General features: G+C 35.8%; 1 protein-coding gene across 5 annotated transcripts in view; it reads right to left on the bottom strand.

Annotated features, from left to right (window-relative positions):
* Window positions 1-20,705, bottom strand: part of LNPK (lunapark, ER junction formation factor) — a 74,546-nt gene that overhangs the window by 40,737 nt on the left and 13,104 nt on the right. For 4 of the 5 annotated variants that reach the window (XM_030325699.1, XM_030325698.2, XM_030325705.1 and 1 more), the window contains 2 exons: window positions 11,632-11,690; window positions 3,662-3,702 (listed from right to left, as the gene is read on the bottom strand). In XM_030325699.1, the coding sequence (XP_030181559.1) occupies window positions 3,662-3,702; window positions 11,632-11,690 (100 nt within the window). Of the gene's footprint in view, window positions 1-204; window positions 341-3,661; window positions 3,703-11,631; window positions 11,691-20,705 lie in introns of those variants that run through there. The other variant, XM_030325703.2, reaches the window with a different exon arrangement.

Raw genomic sequence — 20,705 nt, forward strand, 5'->3', positions numbered from 1 at the left:
AAAAAATCAATAGCTCTATCTAATATTTTTTATCTTTGCTTCATGGAAAATATTCTAGATGCAGCAAATTTCCTTTCATTTTACATTGACTTTGGTCAAATTATTAAGAGTGTACCCCAAAGTATCTTCAATTCAGAGCACTAGGGTACATGTTGCATTGTTTAAATTCATCTTTTTACAATGAAGAAAATACTGTCTGCTTACCCTGATTTTGGTTATTCTGCTGAAATCAATATTGTTTTTACGAGTTCAGATTTTAAATCATATTCTGATTTCATATAGGAGTATTCCACAACAGTCACATCTTTTCTCTCTGCATTTCTTAGTATTTACAAAGATCTACAGATCAATTTATATAATATATAGTGAATATTCAAACACTGAAAAATGGCAGCAAACATTATCTGGTAATATAAAAATATAACATTTGAAACTTCTAGTGAGGTCAACAGCCCTATATGGAATCACATGCCAAACGTGCCAATTTAAGGACTTATCTTGCTTCTAAAATTTATTTCATGGAATGTCATTCACAGGATTATATATACAATATATTACGTGTATAAGCCTATTATTACCTATTTGCAAGAATAACTCAACATTAACAAGAGACAGGACCCATAAAACATAATATGGCCACAAAAGCAAGACTGATTAATTAGGTTATAGTACTTCTCTACTACATGCTCCTGTCCTGTTTCCAGAAATGTCCACATTAACCTATAGCTCAGCAGGTCAGCATTTCTTACTCTTTCTTTCAACTGGCGTTAGTGGATTCCTTTGAACTAGTAACATTTGTAGTTAATTGTTAAGTTTTAATACTCGGGGAATTATAACACGCCCTCCCATGTCCCTAATTTCTCAACTGATTTTTCACAGGATTTAGAAAAACATAAATTTCCTGAGAATCCCAGAAAGGAATTACCACATAAAAATACTGTTCTTGAAAAAGTACACCATTTTCATGAAGCCACTTAAATTTCAACTTGTGTTTGATGGATCGTGATTCTGAACTGTTTTGATGGGATGCTCTTGGATGCAGAGGGATTATCTACTAAACAATAAATTTTAAAGCTATATATATATTTTTTTTGAGTAGCAAAATGTACGTATCTAGACTTGGGAGTTTTTTAGATAATTAAAGATTAATTCCTAGCTTTATTTTAATAAGTAAATACTTACATTAAATTCTTAGATTTAAAACTGTCAAGATACTAATTTTCCTAAATAATTTAACTTTTTAATCAATTGATAGTTCATGTTCATTGTTACAAATTACACTTATACAAATTTATAAATTATATTACAAATCTATTCAGAATAAAGAGATGCATCCCTAAGGAAACCACCTTTAATAAAATGTCAAGTAGTAAATACAGTTTATATTCATTTTGTTATTAAAAGAGGAGAGAACAGGAGTTGGATAATTTTACACTGATAAAAGTTACTTTTCTACAGGCATTTCAATAATAAAAGTATTTTTAAAGCTATAAATGTATAGTTTAAACTTAAACATCAATGAAGAAGATCAGTTTTTATTACAGTTAGCTTTTGTTCAAAAGTAGTATCCCTTCAGGGGCGCCTGGGTAGCCCAGTTGGTTAAGCATCCTCTCGATTTCGATTTAGGTCATGATCTCACAGTTTGTGAAATCAAGCCCCATGTCAGGCTCCACGCTGATAGTGCAGAGCCTGCTTGGGATTCTCTCTCCCTCTCTCTCTGCCCCCTCCCTGTGCATGCATGCGCAGGCTTGCGCACACTCAATCTGTCTCTCAAAATAAATAAACGTTGAAAAAAAAGTAGTATCCTTCTTTTTCCTCTCATTACCAGCACAATCATGAGCAAGCACTGTGCTCCTTACCAACTCACCCTTAACACCTATTGTTCTAAACAAAATGTAATGCAACTCAAGCAAAGCAGCTCTGTTAAGGGCTTGAGTAATAAAGGCCAGGGACTAGTTCCCAGTAACAACAGTATTATAACAAACAACAGTCAAATCAATACAAATTGTGTTCCCTAATTAATGAGTTGGAGCAGCCAACTTATTTTTCTTTAATCATACTGCAAGAAACAAGACATACTGAACTATTCTGCAATATTGACGCCTCTTGAACCATATAGACATTAAAAAATATATATAGATATATATAGGTTGAACCCTGAACTGAATTTCCCAACTGTCAGACCCAGGTAAAGTATATTTGTGTTGTGATTCCTTCAAGGGCTATTAAAGAAGAAACAAATAGCTTGGCTTGCCTTTTCACAGAGTTTTCCAAGTCTGCTGTTACTCCAAGATTACCCCAAGTTTCTGCTTTCTGGTCATATGATACCAATGACACTGGGTCGGCTCTTCATCACTTAAAATTTTTTTTTAATTTTCTATTTTTTTCTTTTTTCTTTTGTCTTCTTCCTTGTACTTTCTACTTTCATCAGAATTTCTCCATTTTGGTACAAGTGGGGTTTGGCTCTGGTCAACTCTATCAGCTCTTCTTTTTATCACATCAGCAAACCGAATCAATCATATCACAACTTGTATATTACTGAGAAACATCAGTATTTCCTCATTTTGAATTTCTGGCTGTTCCATAATGCGTGAAACGCAAGAAATACAATAAGATATAATGGCAATATTTCTATGTTTCAGGACCATTAAAAATGCCAATGCAATGTTGACAAATAACTCAAAGAACACTGAAGCAGCTCAAACAAGAAATCCTTTCAGAATTAAAGGTCCTTTATTTTTCAAGTACTTAAAACCCTCAAGACCAGTGTCTTTTATTACCAGTTCACACACAAAAAAATTTTTAGGTAAGCTCTAAGCCCAACATGGGGTTTGAACTCATGACCCCAAAATCAAAAGTCACATGCTCTACCAACCAAGTCAGCCAGGCACCTTCACAGAATAATTTTTGACATTAATCTTAACCTCCATAATTTTGATTAGTTTCATACATAATTGTTACTTATTACATGTTACTCTAAAATACATTGATCATTTGCATTTGATTAAATTTCATTAAATAAGTTTCTACATAACATGCTATTGCTATCAATTATCATTTTCATACTTCAAAAATAATTATACAAAAAAGTATATATAACTTCAAGTCAAACACCAAGTTCAATTCACTTATTAGAGACTATGATATATCAACGTCTAAATATCTAGGGTCCTTCATCTCCTATGCTTAGCCCCCTTTCCAAATGTCTGAAGGACACATCTAACTGGCCCCACAAGAGATACCCATGTGATCAGAGCTGCTGATAGAAAATGAAAAACCAATTCTTTCCTTCCCCCTTTCTTCAGCCAGAATACCTGAGAACTGTCCAAAAAAACCTAGAACTGACCTTTTTTGGCTCTAATAATCAAACTGGACACCTACCTTTTTACCCTTCTGCCTCATTTAAGCTTCCAATATGATTCATTTACTTGCTTTTCAGCTTCCAACTGACATAGATTCTCAGAATCAAAAAGGTCCATGTAAATACTTTTTCCTGTCAATCATTATTAACTAGTAAAATTATACATAATTTAGCTTCAGCATTAAAATGCTATCTAAAAGCATACTTGTTACTTGGAGAGTCATTACTTATAACCGATAAACATTGCTTATTCAATTCTTAATGTATTTGTTTTATATAAATTAATTTTAAATAACTTACTATTTTTTTCTTCTGGGATTTTAAATCATCCAATGCTTCATCTAGAAAACAAGATTTAAGTCAAACCTAAGTCAGATATTAAGATACTTAGATATCTTAAAATAGCATGCCAAATGATATATATTAAGCAACCACAAGAATACTTTCTCATTTTAGGATTTCTCACTGATGCGTACAGATAAAGATTATCTCAATTTTTACACATACATATTTCATATTTTTGCCTATATATTTACAATCAGAGAAAAATCAACTTTACATAGAATAAAACACCTTTCAAAACTTAAAAAGATTTAAACATTTTACCAAATAGAATTTAAATAAATATTCTTGATTTTTAATTAAATTTATAATAAAATTATTATTTCTTCATCGAAGTTCTGGGGTAGCAAGCATCTGAATACCCAAATCAAAGTATATTATTTATGTAAAAATTCAAATACAAACTTATAAAAAGATTTTACTACAATTTCTCCAAAATATTTTAGTTTTTAATATGCTAGCAGACTTATTATTACTAAAGGGGAAAAAGAAGTCTGTTAACATCTTTAAAGAGAATAGTCAGTTAGTTAAGACCAAGCCAAATATTTATCCCTTAATCCAGAAGTCAGCAAACCTTTTCTACAAAGGACTAGACAGTAAATATTTTAGGCATTACGGGCCAAAAGGCAAAATTGAGTCAGCACGTTTAAGGCATAAGAAAAAACAAACATCCACAAATCCTTATTGATAAAATTCAAATACAATAATAATTGAGTTTAATTTTTTGGTAACATAGGTCTAACAATGAAAAAAACTGAATTATTTTCTTTTGGGTGGGGAGATAACATTTCACTTAATTGAGGTTCAAAATTAGTGTTCCCTAAACAAAACAGATGAACATATGAGTGGGGGAGAAAAGGTAGAGAGGGAAAAAAACCATAAGAGACTCAAAGAGAACAAACTGGCGGTTGATGGAAAGAGGAGAGTGGGGGATGAGCTAGATGGGTGATGGGTATTATGAGGGCACTTGTTGTAATAGCCAAATTATGAAAATAGCCTAAATGTCCATCAACTGATAAGTGAATAAAGATGTGATTTATACGTACAATGGAATACTACTCGGCAATGAGAAAGAATGAAACCCTGCCATTTGCAGCAACATGGATGGAACTGGAAGGTATTATGTTAAGTGAAGTATGTCAGTCAGAGAAAGACAGATATCATGTTTTCACTCATATGTGAATCTTGAGAAACTTAACAGAAGACCATGGGGGAAAGGAAGGGGGAAAAAAATAGTTACAAACAGGCAAACCATAAGAGACTCTTAAATACAGAGAACAAACTGAAGGATGATGGGGGCTGGGGGAAAAAGGAGAGGGGAAAATGGGTGATGGGCACTGAGGAGGGCACTTGTTGGGATGAGCACTGGGTGTTGTATGTAAGCGGTGAATCACGGGAATCTAACCCCAAAACCAAGAGCACACTGTATACACTGTATATTAGCCAACTTGACAATAAATTCTGTTGGGGAAAAAAAAAAAAAGAAGGGTACTTGTGATGAACACTGGGTGTTGTATGTGAGTAATGAATCACTGAATTCTATTCCAGAAACCAATATTGCACTTGTGTTCAGTAACTAGAATTTAAACAAAAATTGAAAAGAAAAAAAGAAGTCAGTGTTCCCTATCAAAACTGACTGCAAATGTTAATATGTTAAAGTTGATTTGTGATGAAATTTTACATACTTGATTTTTCAAAATGTTTTTTCAAACAGATAGGTACTGCTAAATATTGAAATCAAACCACAAGCTCATGATTTAATTGAGCATATTCACTGTTTGGAAGGGATTTGTAGAATTCTTTCATTCTTCTATTGATATTTACCTTATCTTGTCATAACATTGGAAATGAATCACTTCCAGTTGAAGATAAGTAGAAGCCCCTCAACTGCACAGTTAAATGGAAAGGAAATATGGAAATTTCCTTTCTACTTGAGTGGGGTATGGAAAACACTGCTGGAACTATAGTTCGAGATCAGATAACGTATCTGCTGCAAATTTCTGTGGAAATGGAGATCTTGCTTCTTGTTTTAACTTGTCATAGCCTTTTTTTTTTTAATTACTTTTTGTCATTACAATGATACCTGTTTTACATCAGTATAGGTTTTGCATATAAGGACTGCTTTGTCTTGCAATCTTAGGTTTAATTCATTAAGAACCATTATCAACTCTGCAGCAAAAGCTAATTTTCCAAATTAGTCAGCATTCCATCACAGTGGTTGAAAATGGTTCTTCTCATGCAGAAATATTTCAGTGTAGGCCCTAAGCTCAAAATACCACCATAAAACTTTACCACTGCTGAGCCATCAAAGTGCTGTGGGGCTGGGCAGGTTAAGATATTCAGCTTCTATTTCTGATTAAAGTTCACAAAACTGACAATATTTAAGTTCATGAGAATAAAGTTCCCCATTGACACTACTAATTTAATAACACATGATAGGTTGAACTATGCTCTGCAAAGTATCTGCTATTGCCTAACATGAGGAATAACCATAGAATTTAAACACCTTACAGTTTCACAAGTTTTGTAAATTAATCCAAATAACCCTTTTTTCTGCTTCACACATATTTTTTAGTATAGTTGACACACAATGTTACATTAGTTTCAGGTGTACAACTTAGTGATTTGACAAGTTTATATGTTAGGCTATTCACCACAAGTATAGCTATCATCTGTCCCATTGTATCGCTATTACAGTATCATTGATTGTATGCTGTGCCTTTTAATACCATGACCTACTCATTCCATAACTAGAGGCCTATATTTCCCTCCCCTCTTCACCCATTTTTTCTCAATCCCCCACCCCCCTCTCCTCTGGCAACCATCAATTTGTTCTCTATATTTATAGGTCTGATTCTGCTTTTTGTTTATGCATATTTTTTAGATTCCATTTATGAGTGGAATCATGTTTTTTGTCCTTCTCAGTCTGACTTGTTTCACTTAGCACTAGCATAATACCCTCTAAGTCCATCCATGTTGTCTCAAATGGCCTTTTTATGGCTATGTAATATTCCATTGTAGATCTACACACACACACACACACACACACACACACACCACATTTTCCTTATCCATTTGTCTATTGATGAACACTTAGGTTGCTTCTGTAGCTATTGTAAATAATCTTGCAATAAACAGATAAACATAGGAGTACATATACTTTTTTAAGTTAGAGTCTTCATTTTCTCTGGGTAAATAATGAAATTATTGAAATAATAATGAAATAAAGGAAGGAAGGAAGGAAGGAAGGAAGGAAGGAAGGAAGGAAGGAAGGAAAAGAAAGAAAGAAAGAAAGAAAGAGAAAGAGAGAGAGAGAGAAAGAAAGAATAAATAATAATGAAATTATTAGATCATACGGTATTTCTGTTTTTAATTTTGTGAAGAACCTCCACACTATTCTCCACAGTAGTTGTACCAATTTTCATTCCCACCAACAGTGCACAAGGGTTCCTTTTTCTCCACGTCCTTGCCAAAACTTGTTTCTTATCCTTTTGATACTAGTCATTCTGACTGGTGTGAAGTGATATCTCATTGTGGTTTTGATTTGTGTTTCCCTGATGTTGAGCACCTTTTCATTTGTCTGCGGGCCATCTGTATGTCGTCTTTGGGAATATTTTACCACCAATATTATAATACATCTTGGCAGATTCCACTTCAGGTCCTACTGAATTGGTAGTTTTTTAACTTTAAAAATATTCTGTCCTGAAGTTGTTTCACACCGACTTTTCCCAGAAGTTAATTCAGTTACTTCAACCTCAGTACTGACTCCTCAAATAAACTACAAATGAGCAGTATCAGAGCCAACTGGAAGATCACTTGAAATCATTTGCCATGTTTTTAAATTAACTATCTTGCTTCCGATATTCTCAATTTTTCAAGCGATTGTTCTTGTCAAAAGGCTACTTACTAATTAAAAAAGTATACTTTCTCTGAACACATTTCTTCAGCTGCTGCAATCAAACACAATTTCATTAATTCACCATTGGTAAATGGCTTTCTCTGCTTCACTAATAAGCCACTCAGAAACTTATTTGGTTGAAGCTTCATTTTCACTTTTTATTTTTATGAAGAAATTCAGCTCTGATGATATATTCCATTTTAAATGTTCCAATTTTTCTGACCATTGCTTTTCTCTGAATTGGGAATATCATAATGAGTAATCAGTATGGTAATGTCAATGTACATTTGTATTCTTTTAGCACAGTTATAATGTCATTGAGTAATAAACACAATGCTTTGCAGTTTGATAACAAAATAATCCACAGTCCACTATGCCCTAAAAATGCAACATTCAAAGTCCAATCTTCTCTTACTGTTTTTATATGATGAGTATGCATTGATAATTTAATAAAAAGAAAACTGTCACAATACATATGGCACTTGAAATGTCGAGTTATAACTATGTCAGTGTGATTTGTTGTATATCCGGTAACAGTCTGAAGTACTGAGTACCACACACACTCTGTCACAACTACTTAACTCTGAATTAAAGCAGCTACAGACAACATGGAAATGAATGGACAGCGTTTTGCTTTAATAAAAACAAATTTGGATTTCATATAAATGCAATATCACTACATATTATTCTTTTGAATTTTTCAATGATTTAAAACTGCTAAAATCATTCTTAGATCATGACCTGTACAGGTGGTAAGTAGGACTTGACCCACAGGCTATGGTTTGCCAACACTTATTCTATACTAGGTATATAACAAAGGAAAAAAGGAAATAAAACTAAAGAGAGTAAAAGGCAAAGACACAATCAATAGCTTCAGGCTTAAAAAAATAAATATTAGAAGTGACTTTATGCTAAAAAAAAATATGTGCAGGATTGCAAGACAATCTTTTATGAAGTCTATTTTAAATGTACATGTAATACCTATTCAAATGTACAGTAATTCTTTTTATTTATTTTTTTAATCTTTATTTATTTTTGAGAGACAGAGACAGAGCATGAGTGGGGGAGGGGCAGAGAGAGGGAGACACAGAATCCGAAGCAGGCTCCAGGCTCTGAGCTGTCAGCACAGAGCCCAACGTGGGGCTCAAACTCACGAACTGTGAGATCATGACCTGAGCCAAAGTTGGCTGCTCAACTGACTGAGCCACCCAGGTGCCCACAGTAACTCTTTTTAAATAAAAGGATCCATGAAATAAATTTTTAAACCAACCCCTTTATATAATAACCATGTCCTGGTGTGCCTATTTGTAAGATAAAATATTCACATATTTAATTTCCTTAGAGAAGAGTTTCCAACCACTCTTTTAAAATAAGTTTTCTTATATTTTTCACTAGTTTGTTAGTTCCATGAAGTCAGAGAACATATTTGTTTTAGACTTCTTCTTGTCCTCCTGGCATCTATTATATTACTAAATATCACTGGAAACAACACCATAACCTTAATTTCCTTAATATGATAAAAAGTATCAATATTTTTTAAAACCACAGCAAATATCATCTATAACGGTAAAAATTAAAAGCTCTTCCACTGAAAATCAGAAATTAGACAAGGATATCTGCTGTTCCCACTTAAATCAGACAAAAATAATTCAAAAGGCAAGAAAAATAAAAAAGAATAAGGAATGGAAAAGAATAACCAGTGTCATCAGTCCACATGTATATAACACTTTGCAATTTTCATATCCTGTGGCATATAGTTTCTCTTAATACTCACAACAGCTTGCCAAAACAAATATTTCATGTTAAGGATGTTGTTAATACATGCTTCCATTTTACAAATTAGGAAACTGATGTTCAGAGAACTAAAACTTGTCTGTAAGACAAAAAGATGGCTGAAGCAAAAGTGAAAAAAAAAAAAGAGTGGAGAGAGATGAAGTTAGAGAAATGGGCATAAGCCAGAAAGTAGGGGTAAAGAATTCAGATTTACTCTGGCAGCCATCAGAGAATTTTAAGACAAGAGAACTGATCTGTACCTCAAAAAGAGACTAGTGAGGAAGCCATTGCAACAGTACAAGTAGGAGATAATAATGACCTGAATTAGGACAGTAGCAGTGGTAAAGCAGGTTAGAAGTGGTCAGATTCAAGATAATTGCGGAGGCAGAGATGATTAAGACTTTGAAGGAGAGAGAGGAATGCATGGTAGATTAAAGGGAGTATGGGGTCAGGATAGGGTTTTCCCCTCCAGCTGACCGTATGGAGGCAGGATGATACACCCATAGAGACAATCCAACAGCAACAGATACTGCAGAAGAGGATAACTGCGGGAAGAGATAACGGCAAGCGCAAAGTTCTCGAGATGGCCAGAGTATCTAGAACCCAAAACATAAACTCAGTCTTCCAGACTACCACTGAAGGATGACAACATAACTGAAGGAGAAACAGATGAAGCCAACTTGATACATTTGGTAGTAGAGGCAGCTCTCCTCTGTTTACATCTATTTTCTCCATAAAGTGAGACTATCACGTGAGAGTGGCCAGGTGGATTATGTGGGATTTTGTTTGTTTGTAGATTTTGAATTTTTATTTGGTTGGTTGGTTGGTTGGCTTTATTTTGATTTGATTTTTGTTTTTTTGCAGAGAGGCAGGTATTAGTGATTTGAAGAGAAATACAATCTCAAAAAATGCTCTCAAAGAGAAAAAAGTGAATTTTCTAGGGAACTATAAAATAGGACTGTGTAGCAGTACTGAATACATATTGAAATAAATTTAGCTTTTCTGATGCAGGGATAGATTAAGCATATAGAAGTTTTTGCCAGTCATAGATTAAGCATATTATTGTATTTAAACAAGGTGCAGTTTTTGCCAGACAAGTAGGATGGGAAAGAGGGACAAAGGAGTCAAGGGTATCTGCAAGGAAGGGTCACTAGACTAGACCAGAGAACCTAAACTGGGCTGAAGAGAAGTCATAAGTGAGGAGGGCCATATATCTGTATGAATCTCTTTGGATCTTGAGTGAAACAAAACATATTTAATATTTTATGATATTAAAAATATTTTAGATATAATATTATGTTCCTGAATGATAATATATTACATAATGTATTTTAAAAGCCTATTATGGATAGATATAACTAGGATCTACTTCAAAATAATGCAGTAGGTAGAAAAGTGGGTGGAGGTAAAAATGACACAAGACTGACCATCAATTGGTGATTGTTAACGTTGTGTGACAGGTATATGAGAACTTATTATTCACCCTACTTTTGTATAGGTAATTATGCATATGAAATTTCCCAAAATTAGAAGTTAAAACAAGAAAAAAAAAGTCACATATAAAGTTCATTTATAACAAAATTTGCCTATCTTTGTTTATAACTCATATTTTTAAGACCGGAAAATCTTTAAAATCTGTACACAGACAGATTACAGAAGGAGATATTACCATAAGTTGCATGTTTCCATAAAAACAAAAGCCTAGGAGCTGTGAGGTTAAAGAGAATGGTGCAGGGGCGCCTGGGTGGCTCAGTCGGTTGAGTGTCCAACTTCGAATCTGGTCATGATCTCACACTCATAGGTTGGAGCCCCACGTCGGGCTCTGTGCTGACAGCTCGGAGCCTGATGCCTTGCTTTGGATTCTGTGTCTCCCTCTCTCTCTGTCCCTCCCCCACTCACACTCTGTCTCTCTCTCTCTCCCAAAATACGTAAACATAATAATAATAAAAAAAAAAATTTAAAGAGAATGATGCGACAAAAGTTTTGTATAAAAATTAACAAGTAATAATTTCTCTTGATTTCAAGAAAGAAATTATTTGCATAAAAAATATTCTAAATGAAGAAGACAAAAATAACACAAATGAAAAAAACAGAACAACGTTGATCATACAAAATGCTTGATAGTAAACAACTCTTCAATATTTACCACATTGTCATTTCAATATACGTTTCACAACCTGCCATTCAATTAGAAACCAATGCACTAGAAGATAGTTTTTTTGTAATGTATTTATAAAAATATAGAAATTAAACTTACTATTTCTTTCTGTTCTCTTGGAAAAGAAGAAAATAAGTACTGTTCTTATGCTCCAGATGCTACGGAGGAAGCAAAATTCAGAAAGAAAAACCATCATTAGGATAAGTAAATTAAAAGCCTTATAAAATGAAAAGAAATATACATTTCCAATTAGAGTTCAGTATATTGCTTCCCTTTCTATTTTGAAAACCAGAAAGTACTCCTTTCTTTCAGAGACCATCAAAGGTCTACCTCTGCTTTCAAAGAAGGAGTTCTCAATCTAAAATCCATGCACCTTCTGAGGATGCCCCAAAATTGTGAAATTACCTTTGTGTGCATAAGTGTATCCCTCTGGAGAGACCACTGTGTTCATCACTCTCAAAGAGGTTTATGAAGTCCCCAAAAGAAAACAAATTATAGATTTCTTCTTCTTAAGTAAGTATCAACCCCCAAAATTTGTCCATTCCCAGGTACTGAGGGAAAAGCACGTTTTACAACTCCAGCACACTGTACAAATGTAAGTTGTTGCTCCTCCTCTATTATTTCACATTGGAAGGATCTTCTCTACTAAACAGAATAAGCTATCTGAAAGAAAAAGAAAACTTACCTTCAAATAAATATTTGATAAGTAAACTTGGCTAGACACCTCCTTTCAAAGATTTTATGAGGAGAATTCTTTAGGACTTACATTAGAATAAGACCTCAGATGATATTAAAAGGGAATCAAAGAATGATACTAATCACAAACTTGCTAAGATCATCTCTTAAATTCAATGTAAATATAGCAAAATACCTCTTTCTCCATGGAACATGGCAGAATAAGCATATAAACGTTATTCACAATTTCATAAAAAAAAATACATTGTATCTGGATTTACTGTGACCTCTTCACTCTGAAATAGATCATTGCTATTCCTGGGAGTTCGCCTGCAAGGTAAGTCACCAGTGAACCCTGTCTCCTGGTAGCCACACCTTTATGTAGTCCTCTCTGACCAGTGTTGTTCTGTGTAACTAATAGAATATGGTGGAAGTGACAGTATGTCACTTCAAGATTAGGTTATAAAGGACTGCAGCTTCCACGTTAGGCCTCCTCTTCCACTCCCCATCTTTCTCTCTCTTGGATTACTTGCTCTAAGAGAAGCCAGCTGGTATGGTATGAGGAAATTCAGGGCTACGGAAAGGCCCATGTGGCAAAAAATAGAGGTCTGTGGCAAATAGCCAGCAAAGAGATGAGGCCTGCCAACAACTACGTGTGTTGAGCTTAGAAGTAAATTTTCCAGCCTTAGTTAAGCCTTGAGGTAACTGCAGCTCCAGCCAACAGCTTAACTGCAATTTATACATGAATAAAGACCCCGAGCTAGAACCACCCAAGTAATCTGCTCCCACATCCCTACCCCTCAGGAACTGTGAGAGATAATAAACATTTGTAGTTTTAGGCTACTAAGTTCTAAGAAAATTTATCACTGCAATAGATAACCAATACATGCTTTTTATATTGTGCTGGTTCATTTTTATGATACAGACAACTACGTAAGTACGAAAAAAGACATTATTGACAATGCTCGGTGTCTTTTTTTTTTCATACTTGGGTAGTTGTTTATATCATAAAAATGAAGGGAGAGGAGAAGGGAAAGGAGAAGGGAAGGGGAGGGGAGGGGAGGGGAGGGGAGGGGAGGGGAGGGGAGGGGAGGAAGAGGAGAAGTTAAACATACTTTTCACAATCTTCAAGTATTCCACAACAGAAAACTCTCATACTATTTCTCCATTACAAACCCACTGAAACAGTGCCAGCAGAGAGATGATATAGGGAAAAAAAAAAAGGATAGGAAAACAGAACACAGGACAAGGAATGGCAGAGATAGTGACAGAATTCTGAAGAAATCAGTAAATTTTCTTAAATGGGTATTTTGAAAAAGCGTACATAATTTTCAAAGTGTAAAAACTGTAAGAATTGAAATGTATTTCTTTACCTCAAAATAAAACTCAGTAATCCCCCTTTGTGGACCATAGATTCTCCTTTTGGTTTTTGTCAGAACTATTGCTGGAGAAAATGAACTATCAAACAATACATTTCCTTCAAGACTTGAAAAGGTAGAACACATAGTTTACCTTTAAGGCTAAATTAAATGAAATTCTTTTGTATTTTTAAAATGAAATTTAGGAAACACAATAAGGTACTTCAAAAATCTATAAAACAATAAAGGTTTTTGCTCTCCTAATAATTAGATACAACTTATGAAAACAAAGCAACATATTTTGTGATGATACTAAAGATTTTTTACTACTGACTCCTACTTAGAGAATAGTGGCATAATTTCCCTTTCCCTCTTCTCTCCTTAGAAATACTCCAAACAACAAGGAGAATAAAACACAAATTCTTGGGGCGCCTGGGTGGCTCAGTCAGTTAAGTGTCCGACTTTATCTCAGGTCATGATCTCGTGGTTTGTGGGTTCGAGCCCCATGTCCGGCTCTGTGCTGACAGCTCAGAGCCTGGAACCCATTTTGGATTCTGAGTCTCCCTCTCTCTCTGCCTCTCCCCTGCTCACTGTCTCTCTTTCCTTCAAAAATAAATAAACATTTAAAAAATTTTAAAGAAAACACGCAAATTCTTGTTCTGGTAAAATTAAGATATAGCTAAATCCAACTCCCAAAACCCATGGAGATCATGAAGATTAAGAGTGCAAGCTGAGAAGGAAAACTGCTTATCTCACAAAGAGGGAGCAAGACGAACTTCTCAAAGTGTAAAAGCCTAAACCCCATGTTTATAACAAGAATAAGATAGAAGCGCCTGGGTGGCTCAGTTGGGATTCTCTCTCCCTCTCTCTCTCTGCCCTTCCCCACTTACACACTCTCTCCAAAAAAGAAAGAAAGAAAGGAGTAAGAAACGCATGCTACATAGGCAGAAACTCCTCCATCTGGCTCCAGCAGTGAAACAGAGAAGGCAGAGAGCTTAAAGAGAAATCATTCAGAAATGCCCTGTTTACAGAGGCAGTCAGTTAAGCCTCTGATTCTTGATTTTGGCTCAGGTCATGACCTCGCAGTCTGTCAGTTCGAGCCCTGTGTTGGGCTCTGTGCTGACAGCTCAGAGCCTGGAGCCTGCTTCAGATTCTGTGTCTTCCTCTCTCTCTGTCCCTCCACTGCTCACACTGTGTCTCTCAAAAATGAATAAATGTTAAAAAAAAAAAAAATTAGAAGTGCCCTGTTTACAAAGAACTTTGTTTCTATGGCAGCAGGGTAGAAAAGAAGTTTTGTATTGGGAAAAAATATACAGTTGCCTAACCCTATTGGCTGGGAAAAATAAAAGCTGAGCAAATTAGCACATTAAATCCTGGATCGTAAGGAAAATTCTAGATAGCCTGGAATGTAGGAGGACATGCCCCCATACTCATACAACCTTCTACAAATAACTGGGCAAAAATAAACATACCACATAGTTAGAAATTTATTTTTAAGTTAAAAAAAACACAAAAGCAAAATACAAAGTTATGTTTCAAAACCTAGGCCAACATCTTTCCTCTTAATAAATGTAAATGAGCTAAACTCACCAGAGCAAAAGACTTTCAGACTGGAGCATAAAAACAAAACCCAACTCCATAACATAAACTAAAATCTAAAATTAAGAGTTTTTGAAAGCTGAAGATAATAAAACAAAGAGCAAAAGTATACTAGGCAAATACAAACAAAACAAGAGTTGTATCTTAATACCCCACAAGGTTGAATTCAAGACCCCCCCAAAAAAGGCTTAAACCAGAAAAAGATCATTTCATAGTGTTAAATATGATGCAATTCCTTTCCAACAAAAAGGGGCTAGAGCAACTGAGCACCCATGTGCAAAATGAAAGAAAGAAGAAAAGAATCTCAACATGAACCTCACACCTCATATAAAAATTAACTCAAAATGACTTATGAACTTAAATGTGAAATGTTAGAAGAAAAAAAACATAGAAAAAAAATAAATAAGAAAATCTTCAGAATCTATAGCCAGGGAAGGGTTCTTGATAACAAAAGCACAACCCATAAAAAGAAAAATTAATAAATTTTACTCTGCAAAAACCCTATTAAGAGAACAAAAAGACAAACTACAGACTGGGAAAAAATATTTGCAAACCATATGTCCAACAAATAACTTACATCTACAATATATAAAGAATTCTCGGGGTGCCTGGGTGGCTCAGTCAGTTAGGCGTCAGACTTCAACTCAGGTCAAGATCTCGCGGTTTGTGAGCCTGGTTCGAGCCCCGCATCCAGCTCTGTGCTGACAGCTCAGAGCCTAGGGCCTGCTTTGGCTCCTGTGTCTCCTTTTCTTTCTATGCCCCTCCCCCATGCACGTGCTTGCTCGCGCGCTCTCTCTCTCTCTCTCTCTCTCTGTTCCTCAAAAATGAATAAACATTAAAAAAAAATAAAGAATTCTCAGAACTCAACAGCAAAAAGACCAATAATCCAATCAGAAAAATAGAAGACATGAACAGATATTTCACAGAAAAGGAGATATAAATGGCAAGTAAACACATGAAAAGAAGTTTGACATCATTAGCCATTGGTGAAATGTGAATTAAAACCACAATGAAATATCACTACGTACCCATCAGAATGATCAGAATAGAAAATAGTGAAATATGAAATGCTGGCAAAGATGCAGAGAAACTAGATCATTTTTTAATATAATTTATTGTCCAATTGGCTTACATACAACACCTAGTGCTCATCCCAACAAGTTCCCTCCTCAATGCCTATCACCCGAAACTAGATCATTTATATGCAACCAGTGGAAATGTAAAATGGTACATCTCCTCTGAAAAAACATTTATCAGTTTCTTATAAAACTAAACATGTATTTACCATATGCCCCAGAAATTACACTCTTGGACATATACCCCAAAGAAATGAAAACTTATGTTCTAATGCCTATATACAAATGTTCATAGAAGCTTTATTTGTAATAGCCAAAAACTGGAAGCTACCCAAATGTCCCTCAACAAGTGTATGGATAAACAACAGTGGTATGTCATTACCATGGAATACAACTCAACAATAAAAAAGAAACCATTGATACACTTAACATCTTGAATGGATCTCAAGAATATGCTAGATAAAAAAGAAAAAGGCCAGTTTCAAAAGGTTATATGCTACATGATCTCATTTTATAATTCTTGAAATAACAAAATTATAGAGATATAAAACAGATTAGTGGGTGGCAAGGATTAAGAAGGAGGCAGGTAGAGGAGAGTTGGTATGACTACAAAGGGGTAGCAAAAAGGAGCCTCGTGGTCTTGTTTTGCTTTTTTTTTTTCAATTTATTTATTTAAGTAATCTCTACACCCAACATGGGGCTCGAACTCACAACCCTGAGATCAACACCCACATGCTCCACCAACTGAGCCAGCCAAGTGCTCCCAGCTTTGTGGTTTTAGAACCGTTCTGGATCTGAACTGTGGGGCAGGGACATGAAGCTACACATGATAAAACTACATAAAAATGTAAAATACACACAAAAGAGTGCATGTAAAACTGGCAAAATCTGATAGGCTCTGTGAATTGAATCAATGTCAGTTTCCTGGTTGTGATATTTTACTGTACTCATACAAGATGTTACCACTGGGGAAGTCTGGGTAAAGGATGCATGGGACCGGCTTGCACACTTTCTCTCTCTCTCTCACTCTGTCCCTCTCCCCTGCTAGTGCTCTCTCTCTAAAATAAAAATAAATAGGGGCGCCTGGGTGGCGCAGTCGGTTAAGCGTCCGACTTCAGCCAGGTCACGATCTCGCGGTCCGTGAGTTCGAGCCCCGCGTCGGGCTCTGGGCTGATGGCTCAGAGCCTGGAGCCTGCTTCCGATTCTGTGTCTCCCTCTCTCTCTGCCCCTCCCCCGTTCATGCTCTGTCTCTCTCTGTCCCAAAAATAAATAAACGTTGAAAAAAAAAATAAATAAAATAAAATAAAATAAAAATAAATAAATAATAAAAAAAACTTTAAAAATAAGTAAAAACTTTTAATTAATGTATATACTATTTAATTATATACTATAGCAAACCTTTAATCAATGAAGTTTTATAATACATCTGATGCCTGGTAGACCTCTGCTTCTCATTCCTCTCCTTTTTTAGGATTATCAGGACTATTCTATGTGTTTATTTTTCCATTCAAAAGTATGGAATGAGTGTGCCAAGACCTTTAAAGTACTGTTGGTGGGGCGCCTGGGTGGCTCAGTCGGTTGAGCGGCCGACTTTGGCTCAGGTCATTAGCTCGCAGTCCGTGAGTTCGAGCCCCGCGTCGGGCTCTGTGCTGACAGCTCAGAGCCTGGAGCCTGTTTCAGATTCTGTGTCTCCCTCTCTCTGACCCTCCCCCATTCATGCTCTGTCTCTCTCTGTCTCAAAAATAAATAAACGTTAAAAAAAATTTTAAAAAAAAGTACTGTTGGTATTTTTAATGTGATCACACATTTTTAGATTAATTTAGGGAGAACTGATCTCATAACAATACTAAATCTTCCCATTAAAGAGTAAGATCTCTTAATTATGTCTCTGTACATAATTCTTTAAATACAAAAATCTACCAAGTGAATAACTATCAATATTCAAATATCTATCAATTGCAAAAGGGATGCTTGCAAAATGATTTCTTACCTACCAAAACCTCCTAGTAAAGATTATCCTTGAGTAAATATCAACAGATGTTCACAGAAACCTTCTCCTTTAAGAGCCAACTATAGTTGATTCCAAAGTATAGAGATACTTTGTATTCTCATAAGATCACCATGAAAGAAATGTTAAACTTTCCTCAAAAGGCTACAAATTATGGAGCACCAGGGTGGCTCAGTTGGGATGACTTCAGCTCAGGTCATGATCTCAGGGTTCATGAGTTGGAGCCCCACATCTGGCTATGTGCTGACAGCTCAGAGCCTAGAGCCTGCTTTGGATTCTGTGTCTCCTTCTCTCTCTCTCTGCCCCTCCCCCACTCACACTGTCTCTCTCTCTCTCTCTCTCTCTCTCTCAAAAATGAATAAACGTGGGGCGCCTGGGTGGCGCAGTCGGTTAAGCGTCCGACTTCAGCCAGGTCACGATCTCGCGGTCCGTGAGTTCGAGCCCCACGTCAGGCTCTGGGCTGATGGCTCAGAGCCTGGAGCCTGTTTCCGATTCTGTGTCTCCCTCTCTCTCTGCCCCTCCCCCGTTCATGCTCTGTCTCTCTCTGTCCCAAAAAATAAATAAACGTTGAAAAAAAAAATTTTTTTTAAAAAATGAATAAACGTTAAAAAAAAAATTTTTTTAAGGCTACAAATTATGCTTGCCAACCCTCCTGCTGGATTGAGGAAGTATCTTTTATCAGAGTTGGGAGGAGGGGGTGAGAGAGGAGGGGGAGTGAGAAGAAGGTGTTAAAAACTGTATAAGATCAAAGTCCTATCCTCAAATGACTTTAGATTTAAGTAGGAAAAAAAAAACATAAAAAATAGGGACAAGACCACCTTCTTCAGGTCCTTTGCTTAACTTTTCCCCCCATAGCTCCATTTTAAGAGGAATTAAAAACAAACAAACAAACAAAAACAGAAGGAAAATATAGCTGGGGCTCCTGGGTGGCTCAGTCAATTGAGCATCCAACTTTTTTTTTTTTTTCCTTGAGTGTCCAACTCTTGATTTCAGCTCAGGTCATGATCCCAGGGTTGTGGGATCAAGCTCTACCTTGGTCTCCATGTTGAGCAGAAGAGCCTGCTTGAAATTCTTTCTCTCTCCCCCACCCTCCCGCCCACTTCCCAACTCATGCAGGTGCACACTCTCCAAGAAAAGAAAGAAAGAAAGAAAGAAAGAAAGAAAGAAAGAAAGAAAGAAAAGAAAGAAAGAAAGAAAGAAAGAAAGAAAGAAAGAAAGAAAGAAAGAAAGAAAAAGAAAAGAAAAGAAAGAGGGGGGCGCCTGGGTGGCGCAGTCGGTTAAGCGTCCGACTTCAGCCAGGTCACGATCTCGCGGTCCGGGAGTTCGAGCCCCGCGTCGGGCTCTGGGCTGATGGCTCAGAGCCTGGAGCCTGTTTCCGATTCTGTGTCTCCCTCTCTCTCTGCCCCTCCCCCGTTCATGCTCTGTCTCTCTCTGTCCCAAAAATAAATAAACGTTGAAAAAAAAAAAAAAAAAAAAGAAAAGAAAGAGGGAGGAAGGGGGGAGGGAGGAAGAAAATATAGCTAAATCCTCTGGGAAGGTCAAGTTTTATGCTAATAAGCCTCTGAAATGATCTTATAGAGAATGAAATTTCTAGGAAGTTATAATCTGGAAGAATAAGGTAACTAGGAGTAAAAGTCTAAGACTGCCTGTAGAGTTAGTTAAGGATAGAGACAAAGTTTAATGGCTGTTCACTCTTAGAAAATGAACCAATTCCCAAGGTAATGCATATCTGCCAGCATAAGCAAGAAATATAAAATTTAAACTGCAATCTAAACCTTCCCTCATATTGGACGATAGCCATAATGACTCCAATGAAACAAATTCAGCATTTAGATTATAATTTGTTTCAGTAATAGTTGAAAAGATTAGGGATATAAATATACTATTGAATCTGAAAGGCAGAAAAATAACAGGTTGGGAATCATCCCAAGCTCCTCCCTATTACATCCTGAAAAGAAGATATAATAAAACATCAAAGCATCTTATACAGAGTATTGACATTCTATCATAAAAGATAACTTTAAGGTAGTTATGATTATGCAATATATGCTCATTCCTGAATCCATGACCGTTCTGTCCAGTTAAAGCATTTGGGAAATTTGGAACGCAGAAGTGAGTCACTTTTTGCAATATCAGGTAGATTGCTAAGCTTTATAATCAGTGTAGACTGTGATAAGTAAAACAATACATTTTATTACTAATTCTGCCTCCATTTCTTTAAGTAAACCCTGGTCCAGACCTCAAAACTTTTGTTTCCAAAGGAAAACGGTCCAGGAATAAGCTCAGGCAATAGCTCACATGAAAGAAAATGTCCTGTGGTAAGTCTTCTCTCTTTATACCACAGCATCCACTTTCACGTTGTTGTATTTTATTTCATGCTTTTTTGATTGCCATCAATCAGAAGGACAATTCTATTCTTTGTTTGATAACTGGTCTATGCTTCCAAGAGTGAAGAGC

This window comes from Lynx canadensis, chromosome C1, assembly GCF_007474595.2.
Source record: "Lynx canadensis isolate LIC74 chromosome C1, mLynCan4.pri.v2, whole genome shotgun sequence".
NCBI lineage: Eukaryota > Metazoa > Chordata > Mammalia > Carnivora > Felidae > Lynx > Lynx canadensis.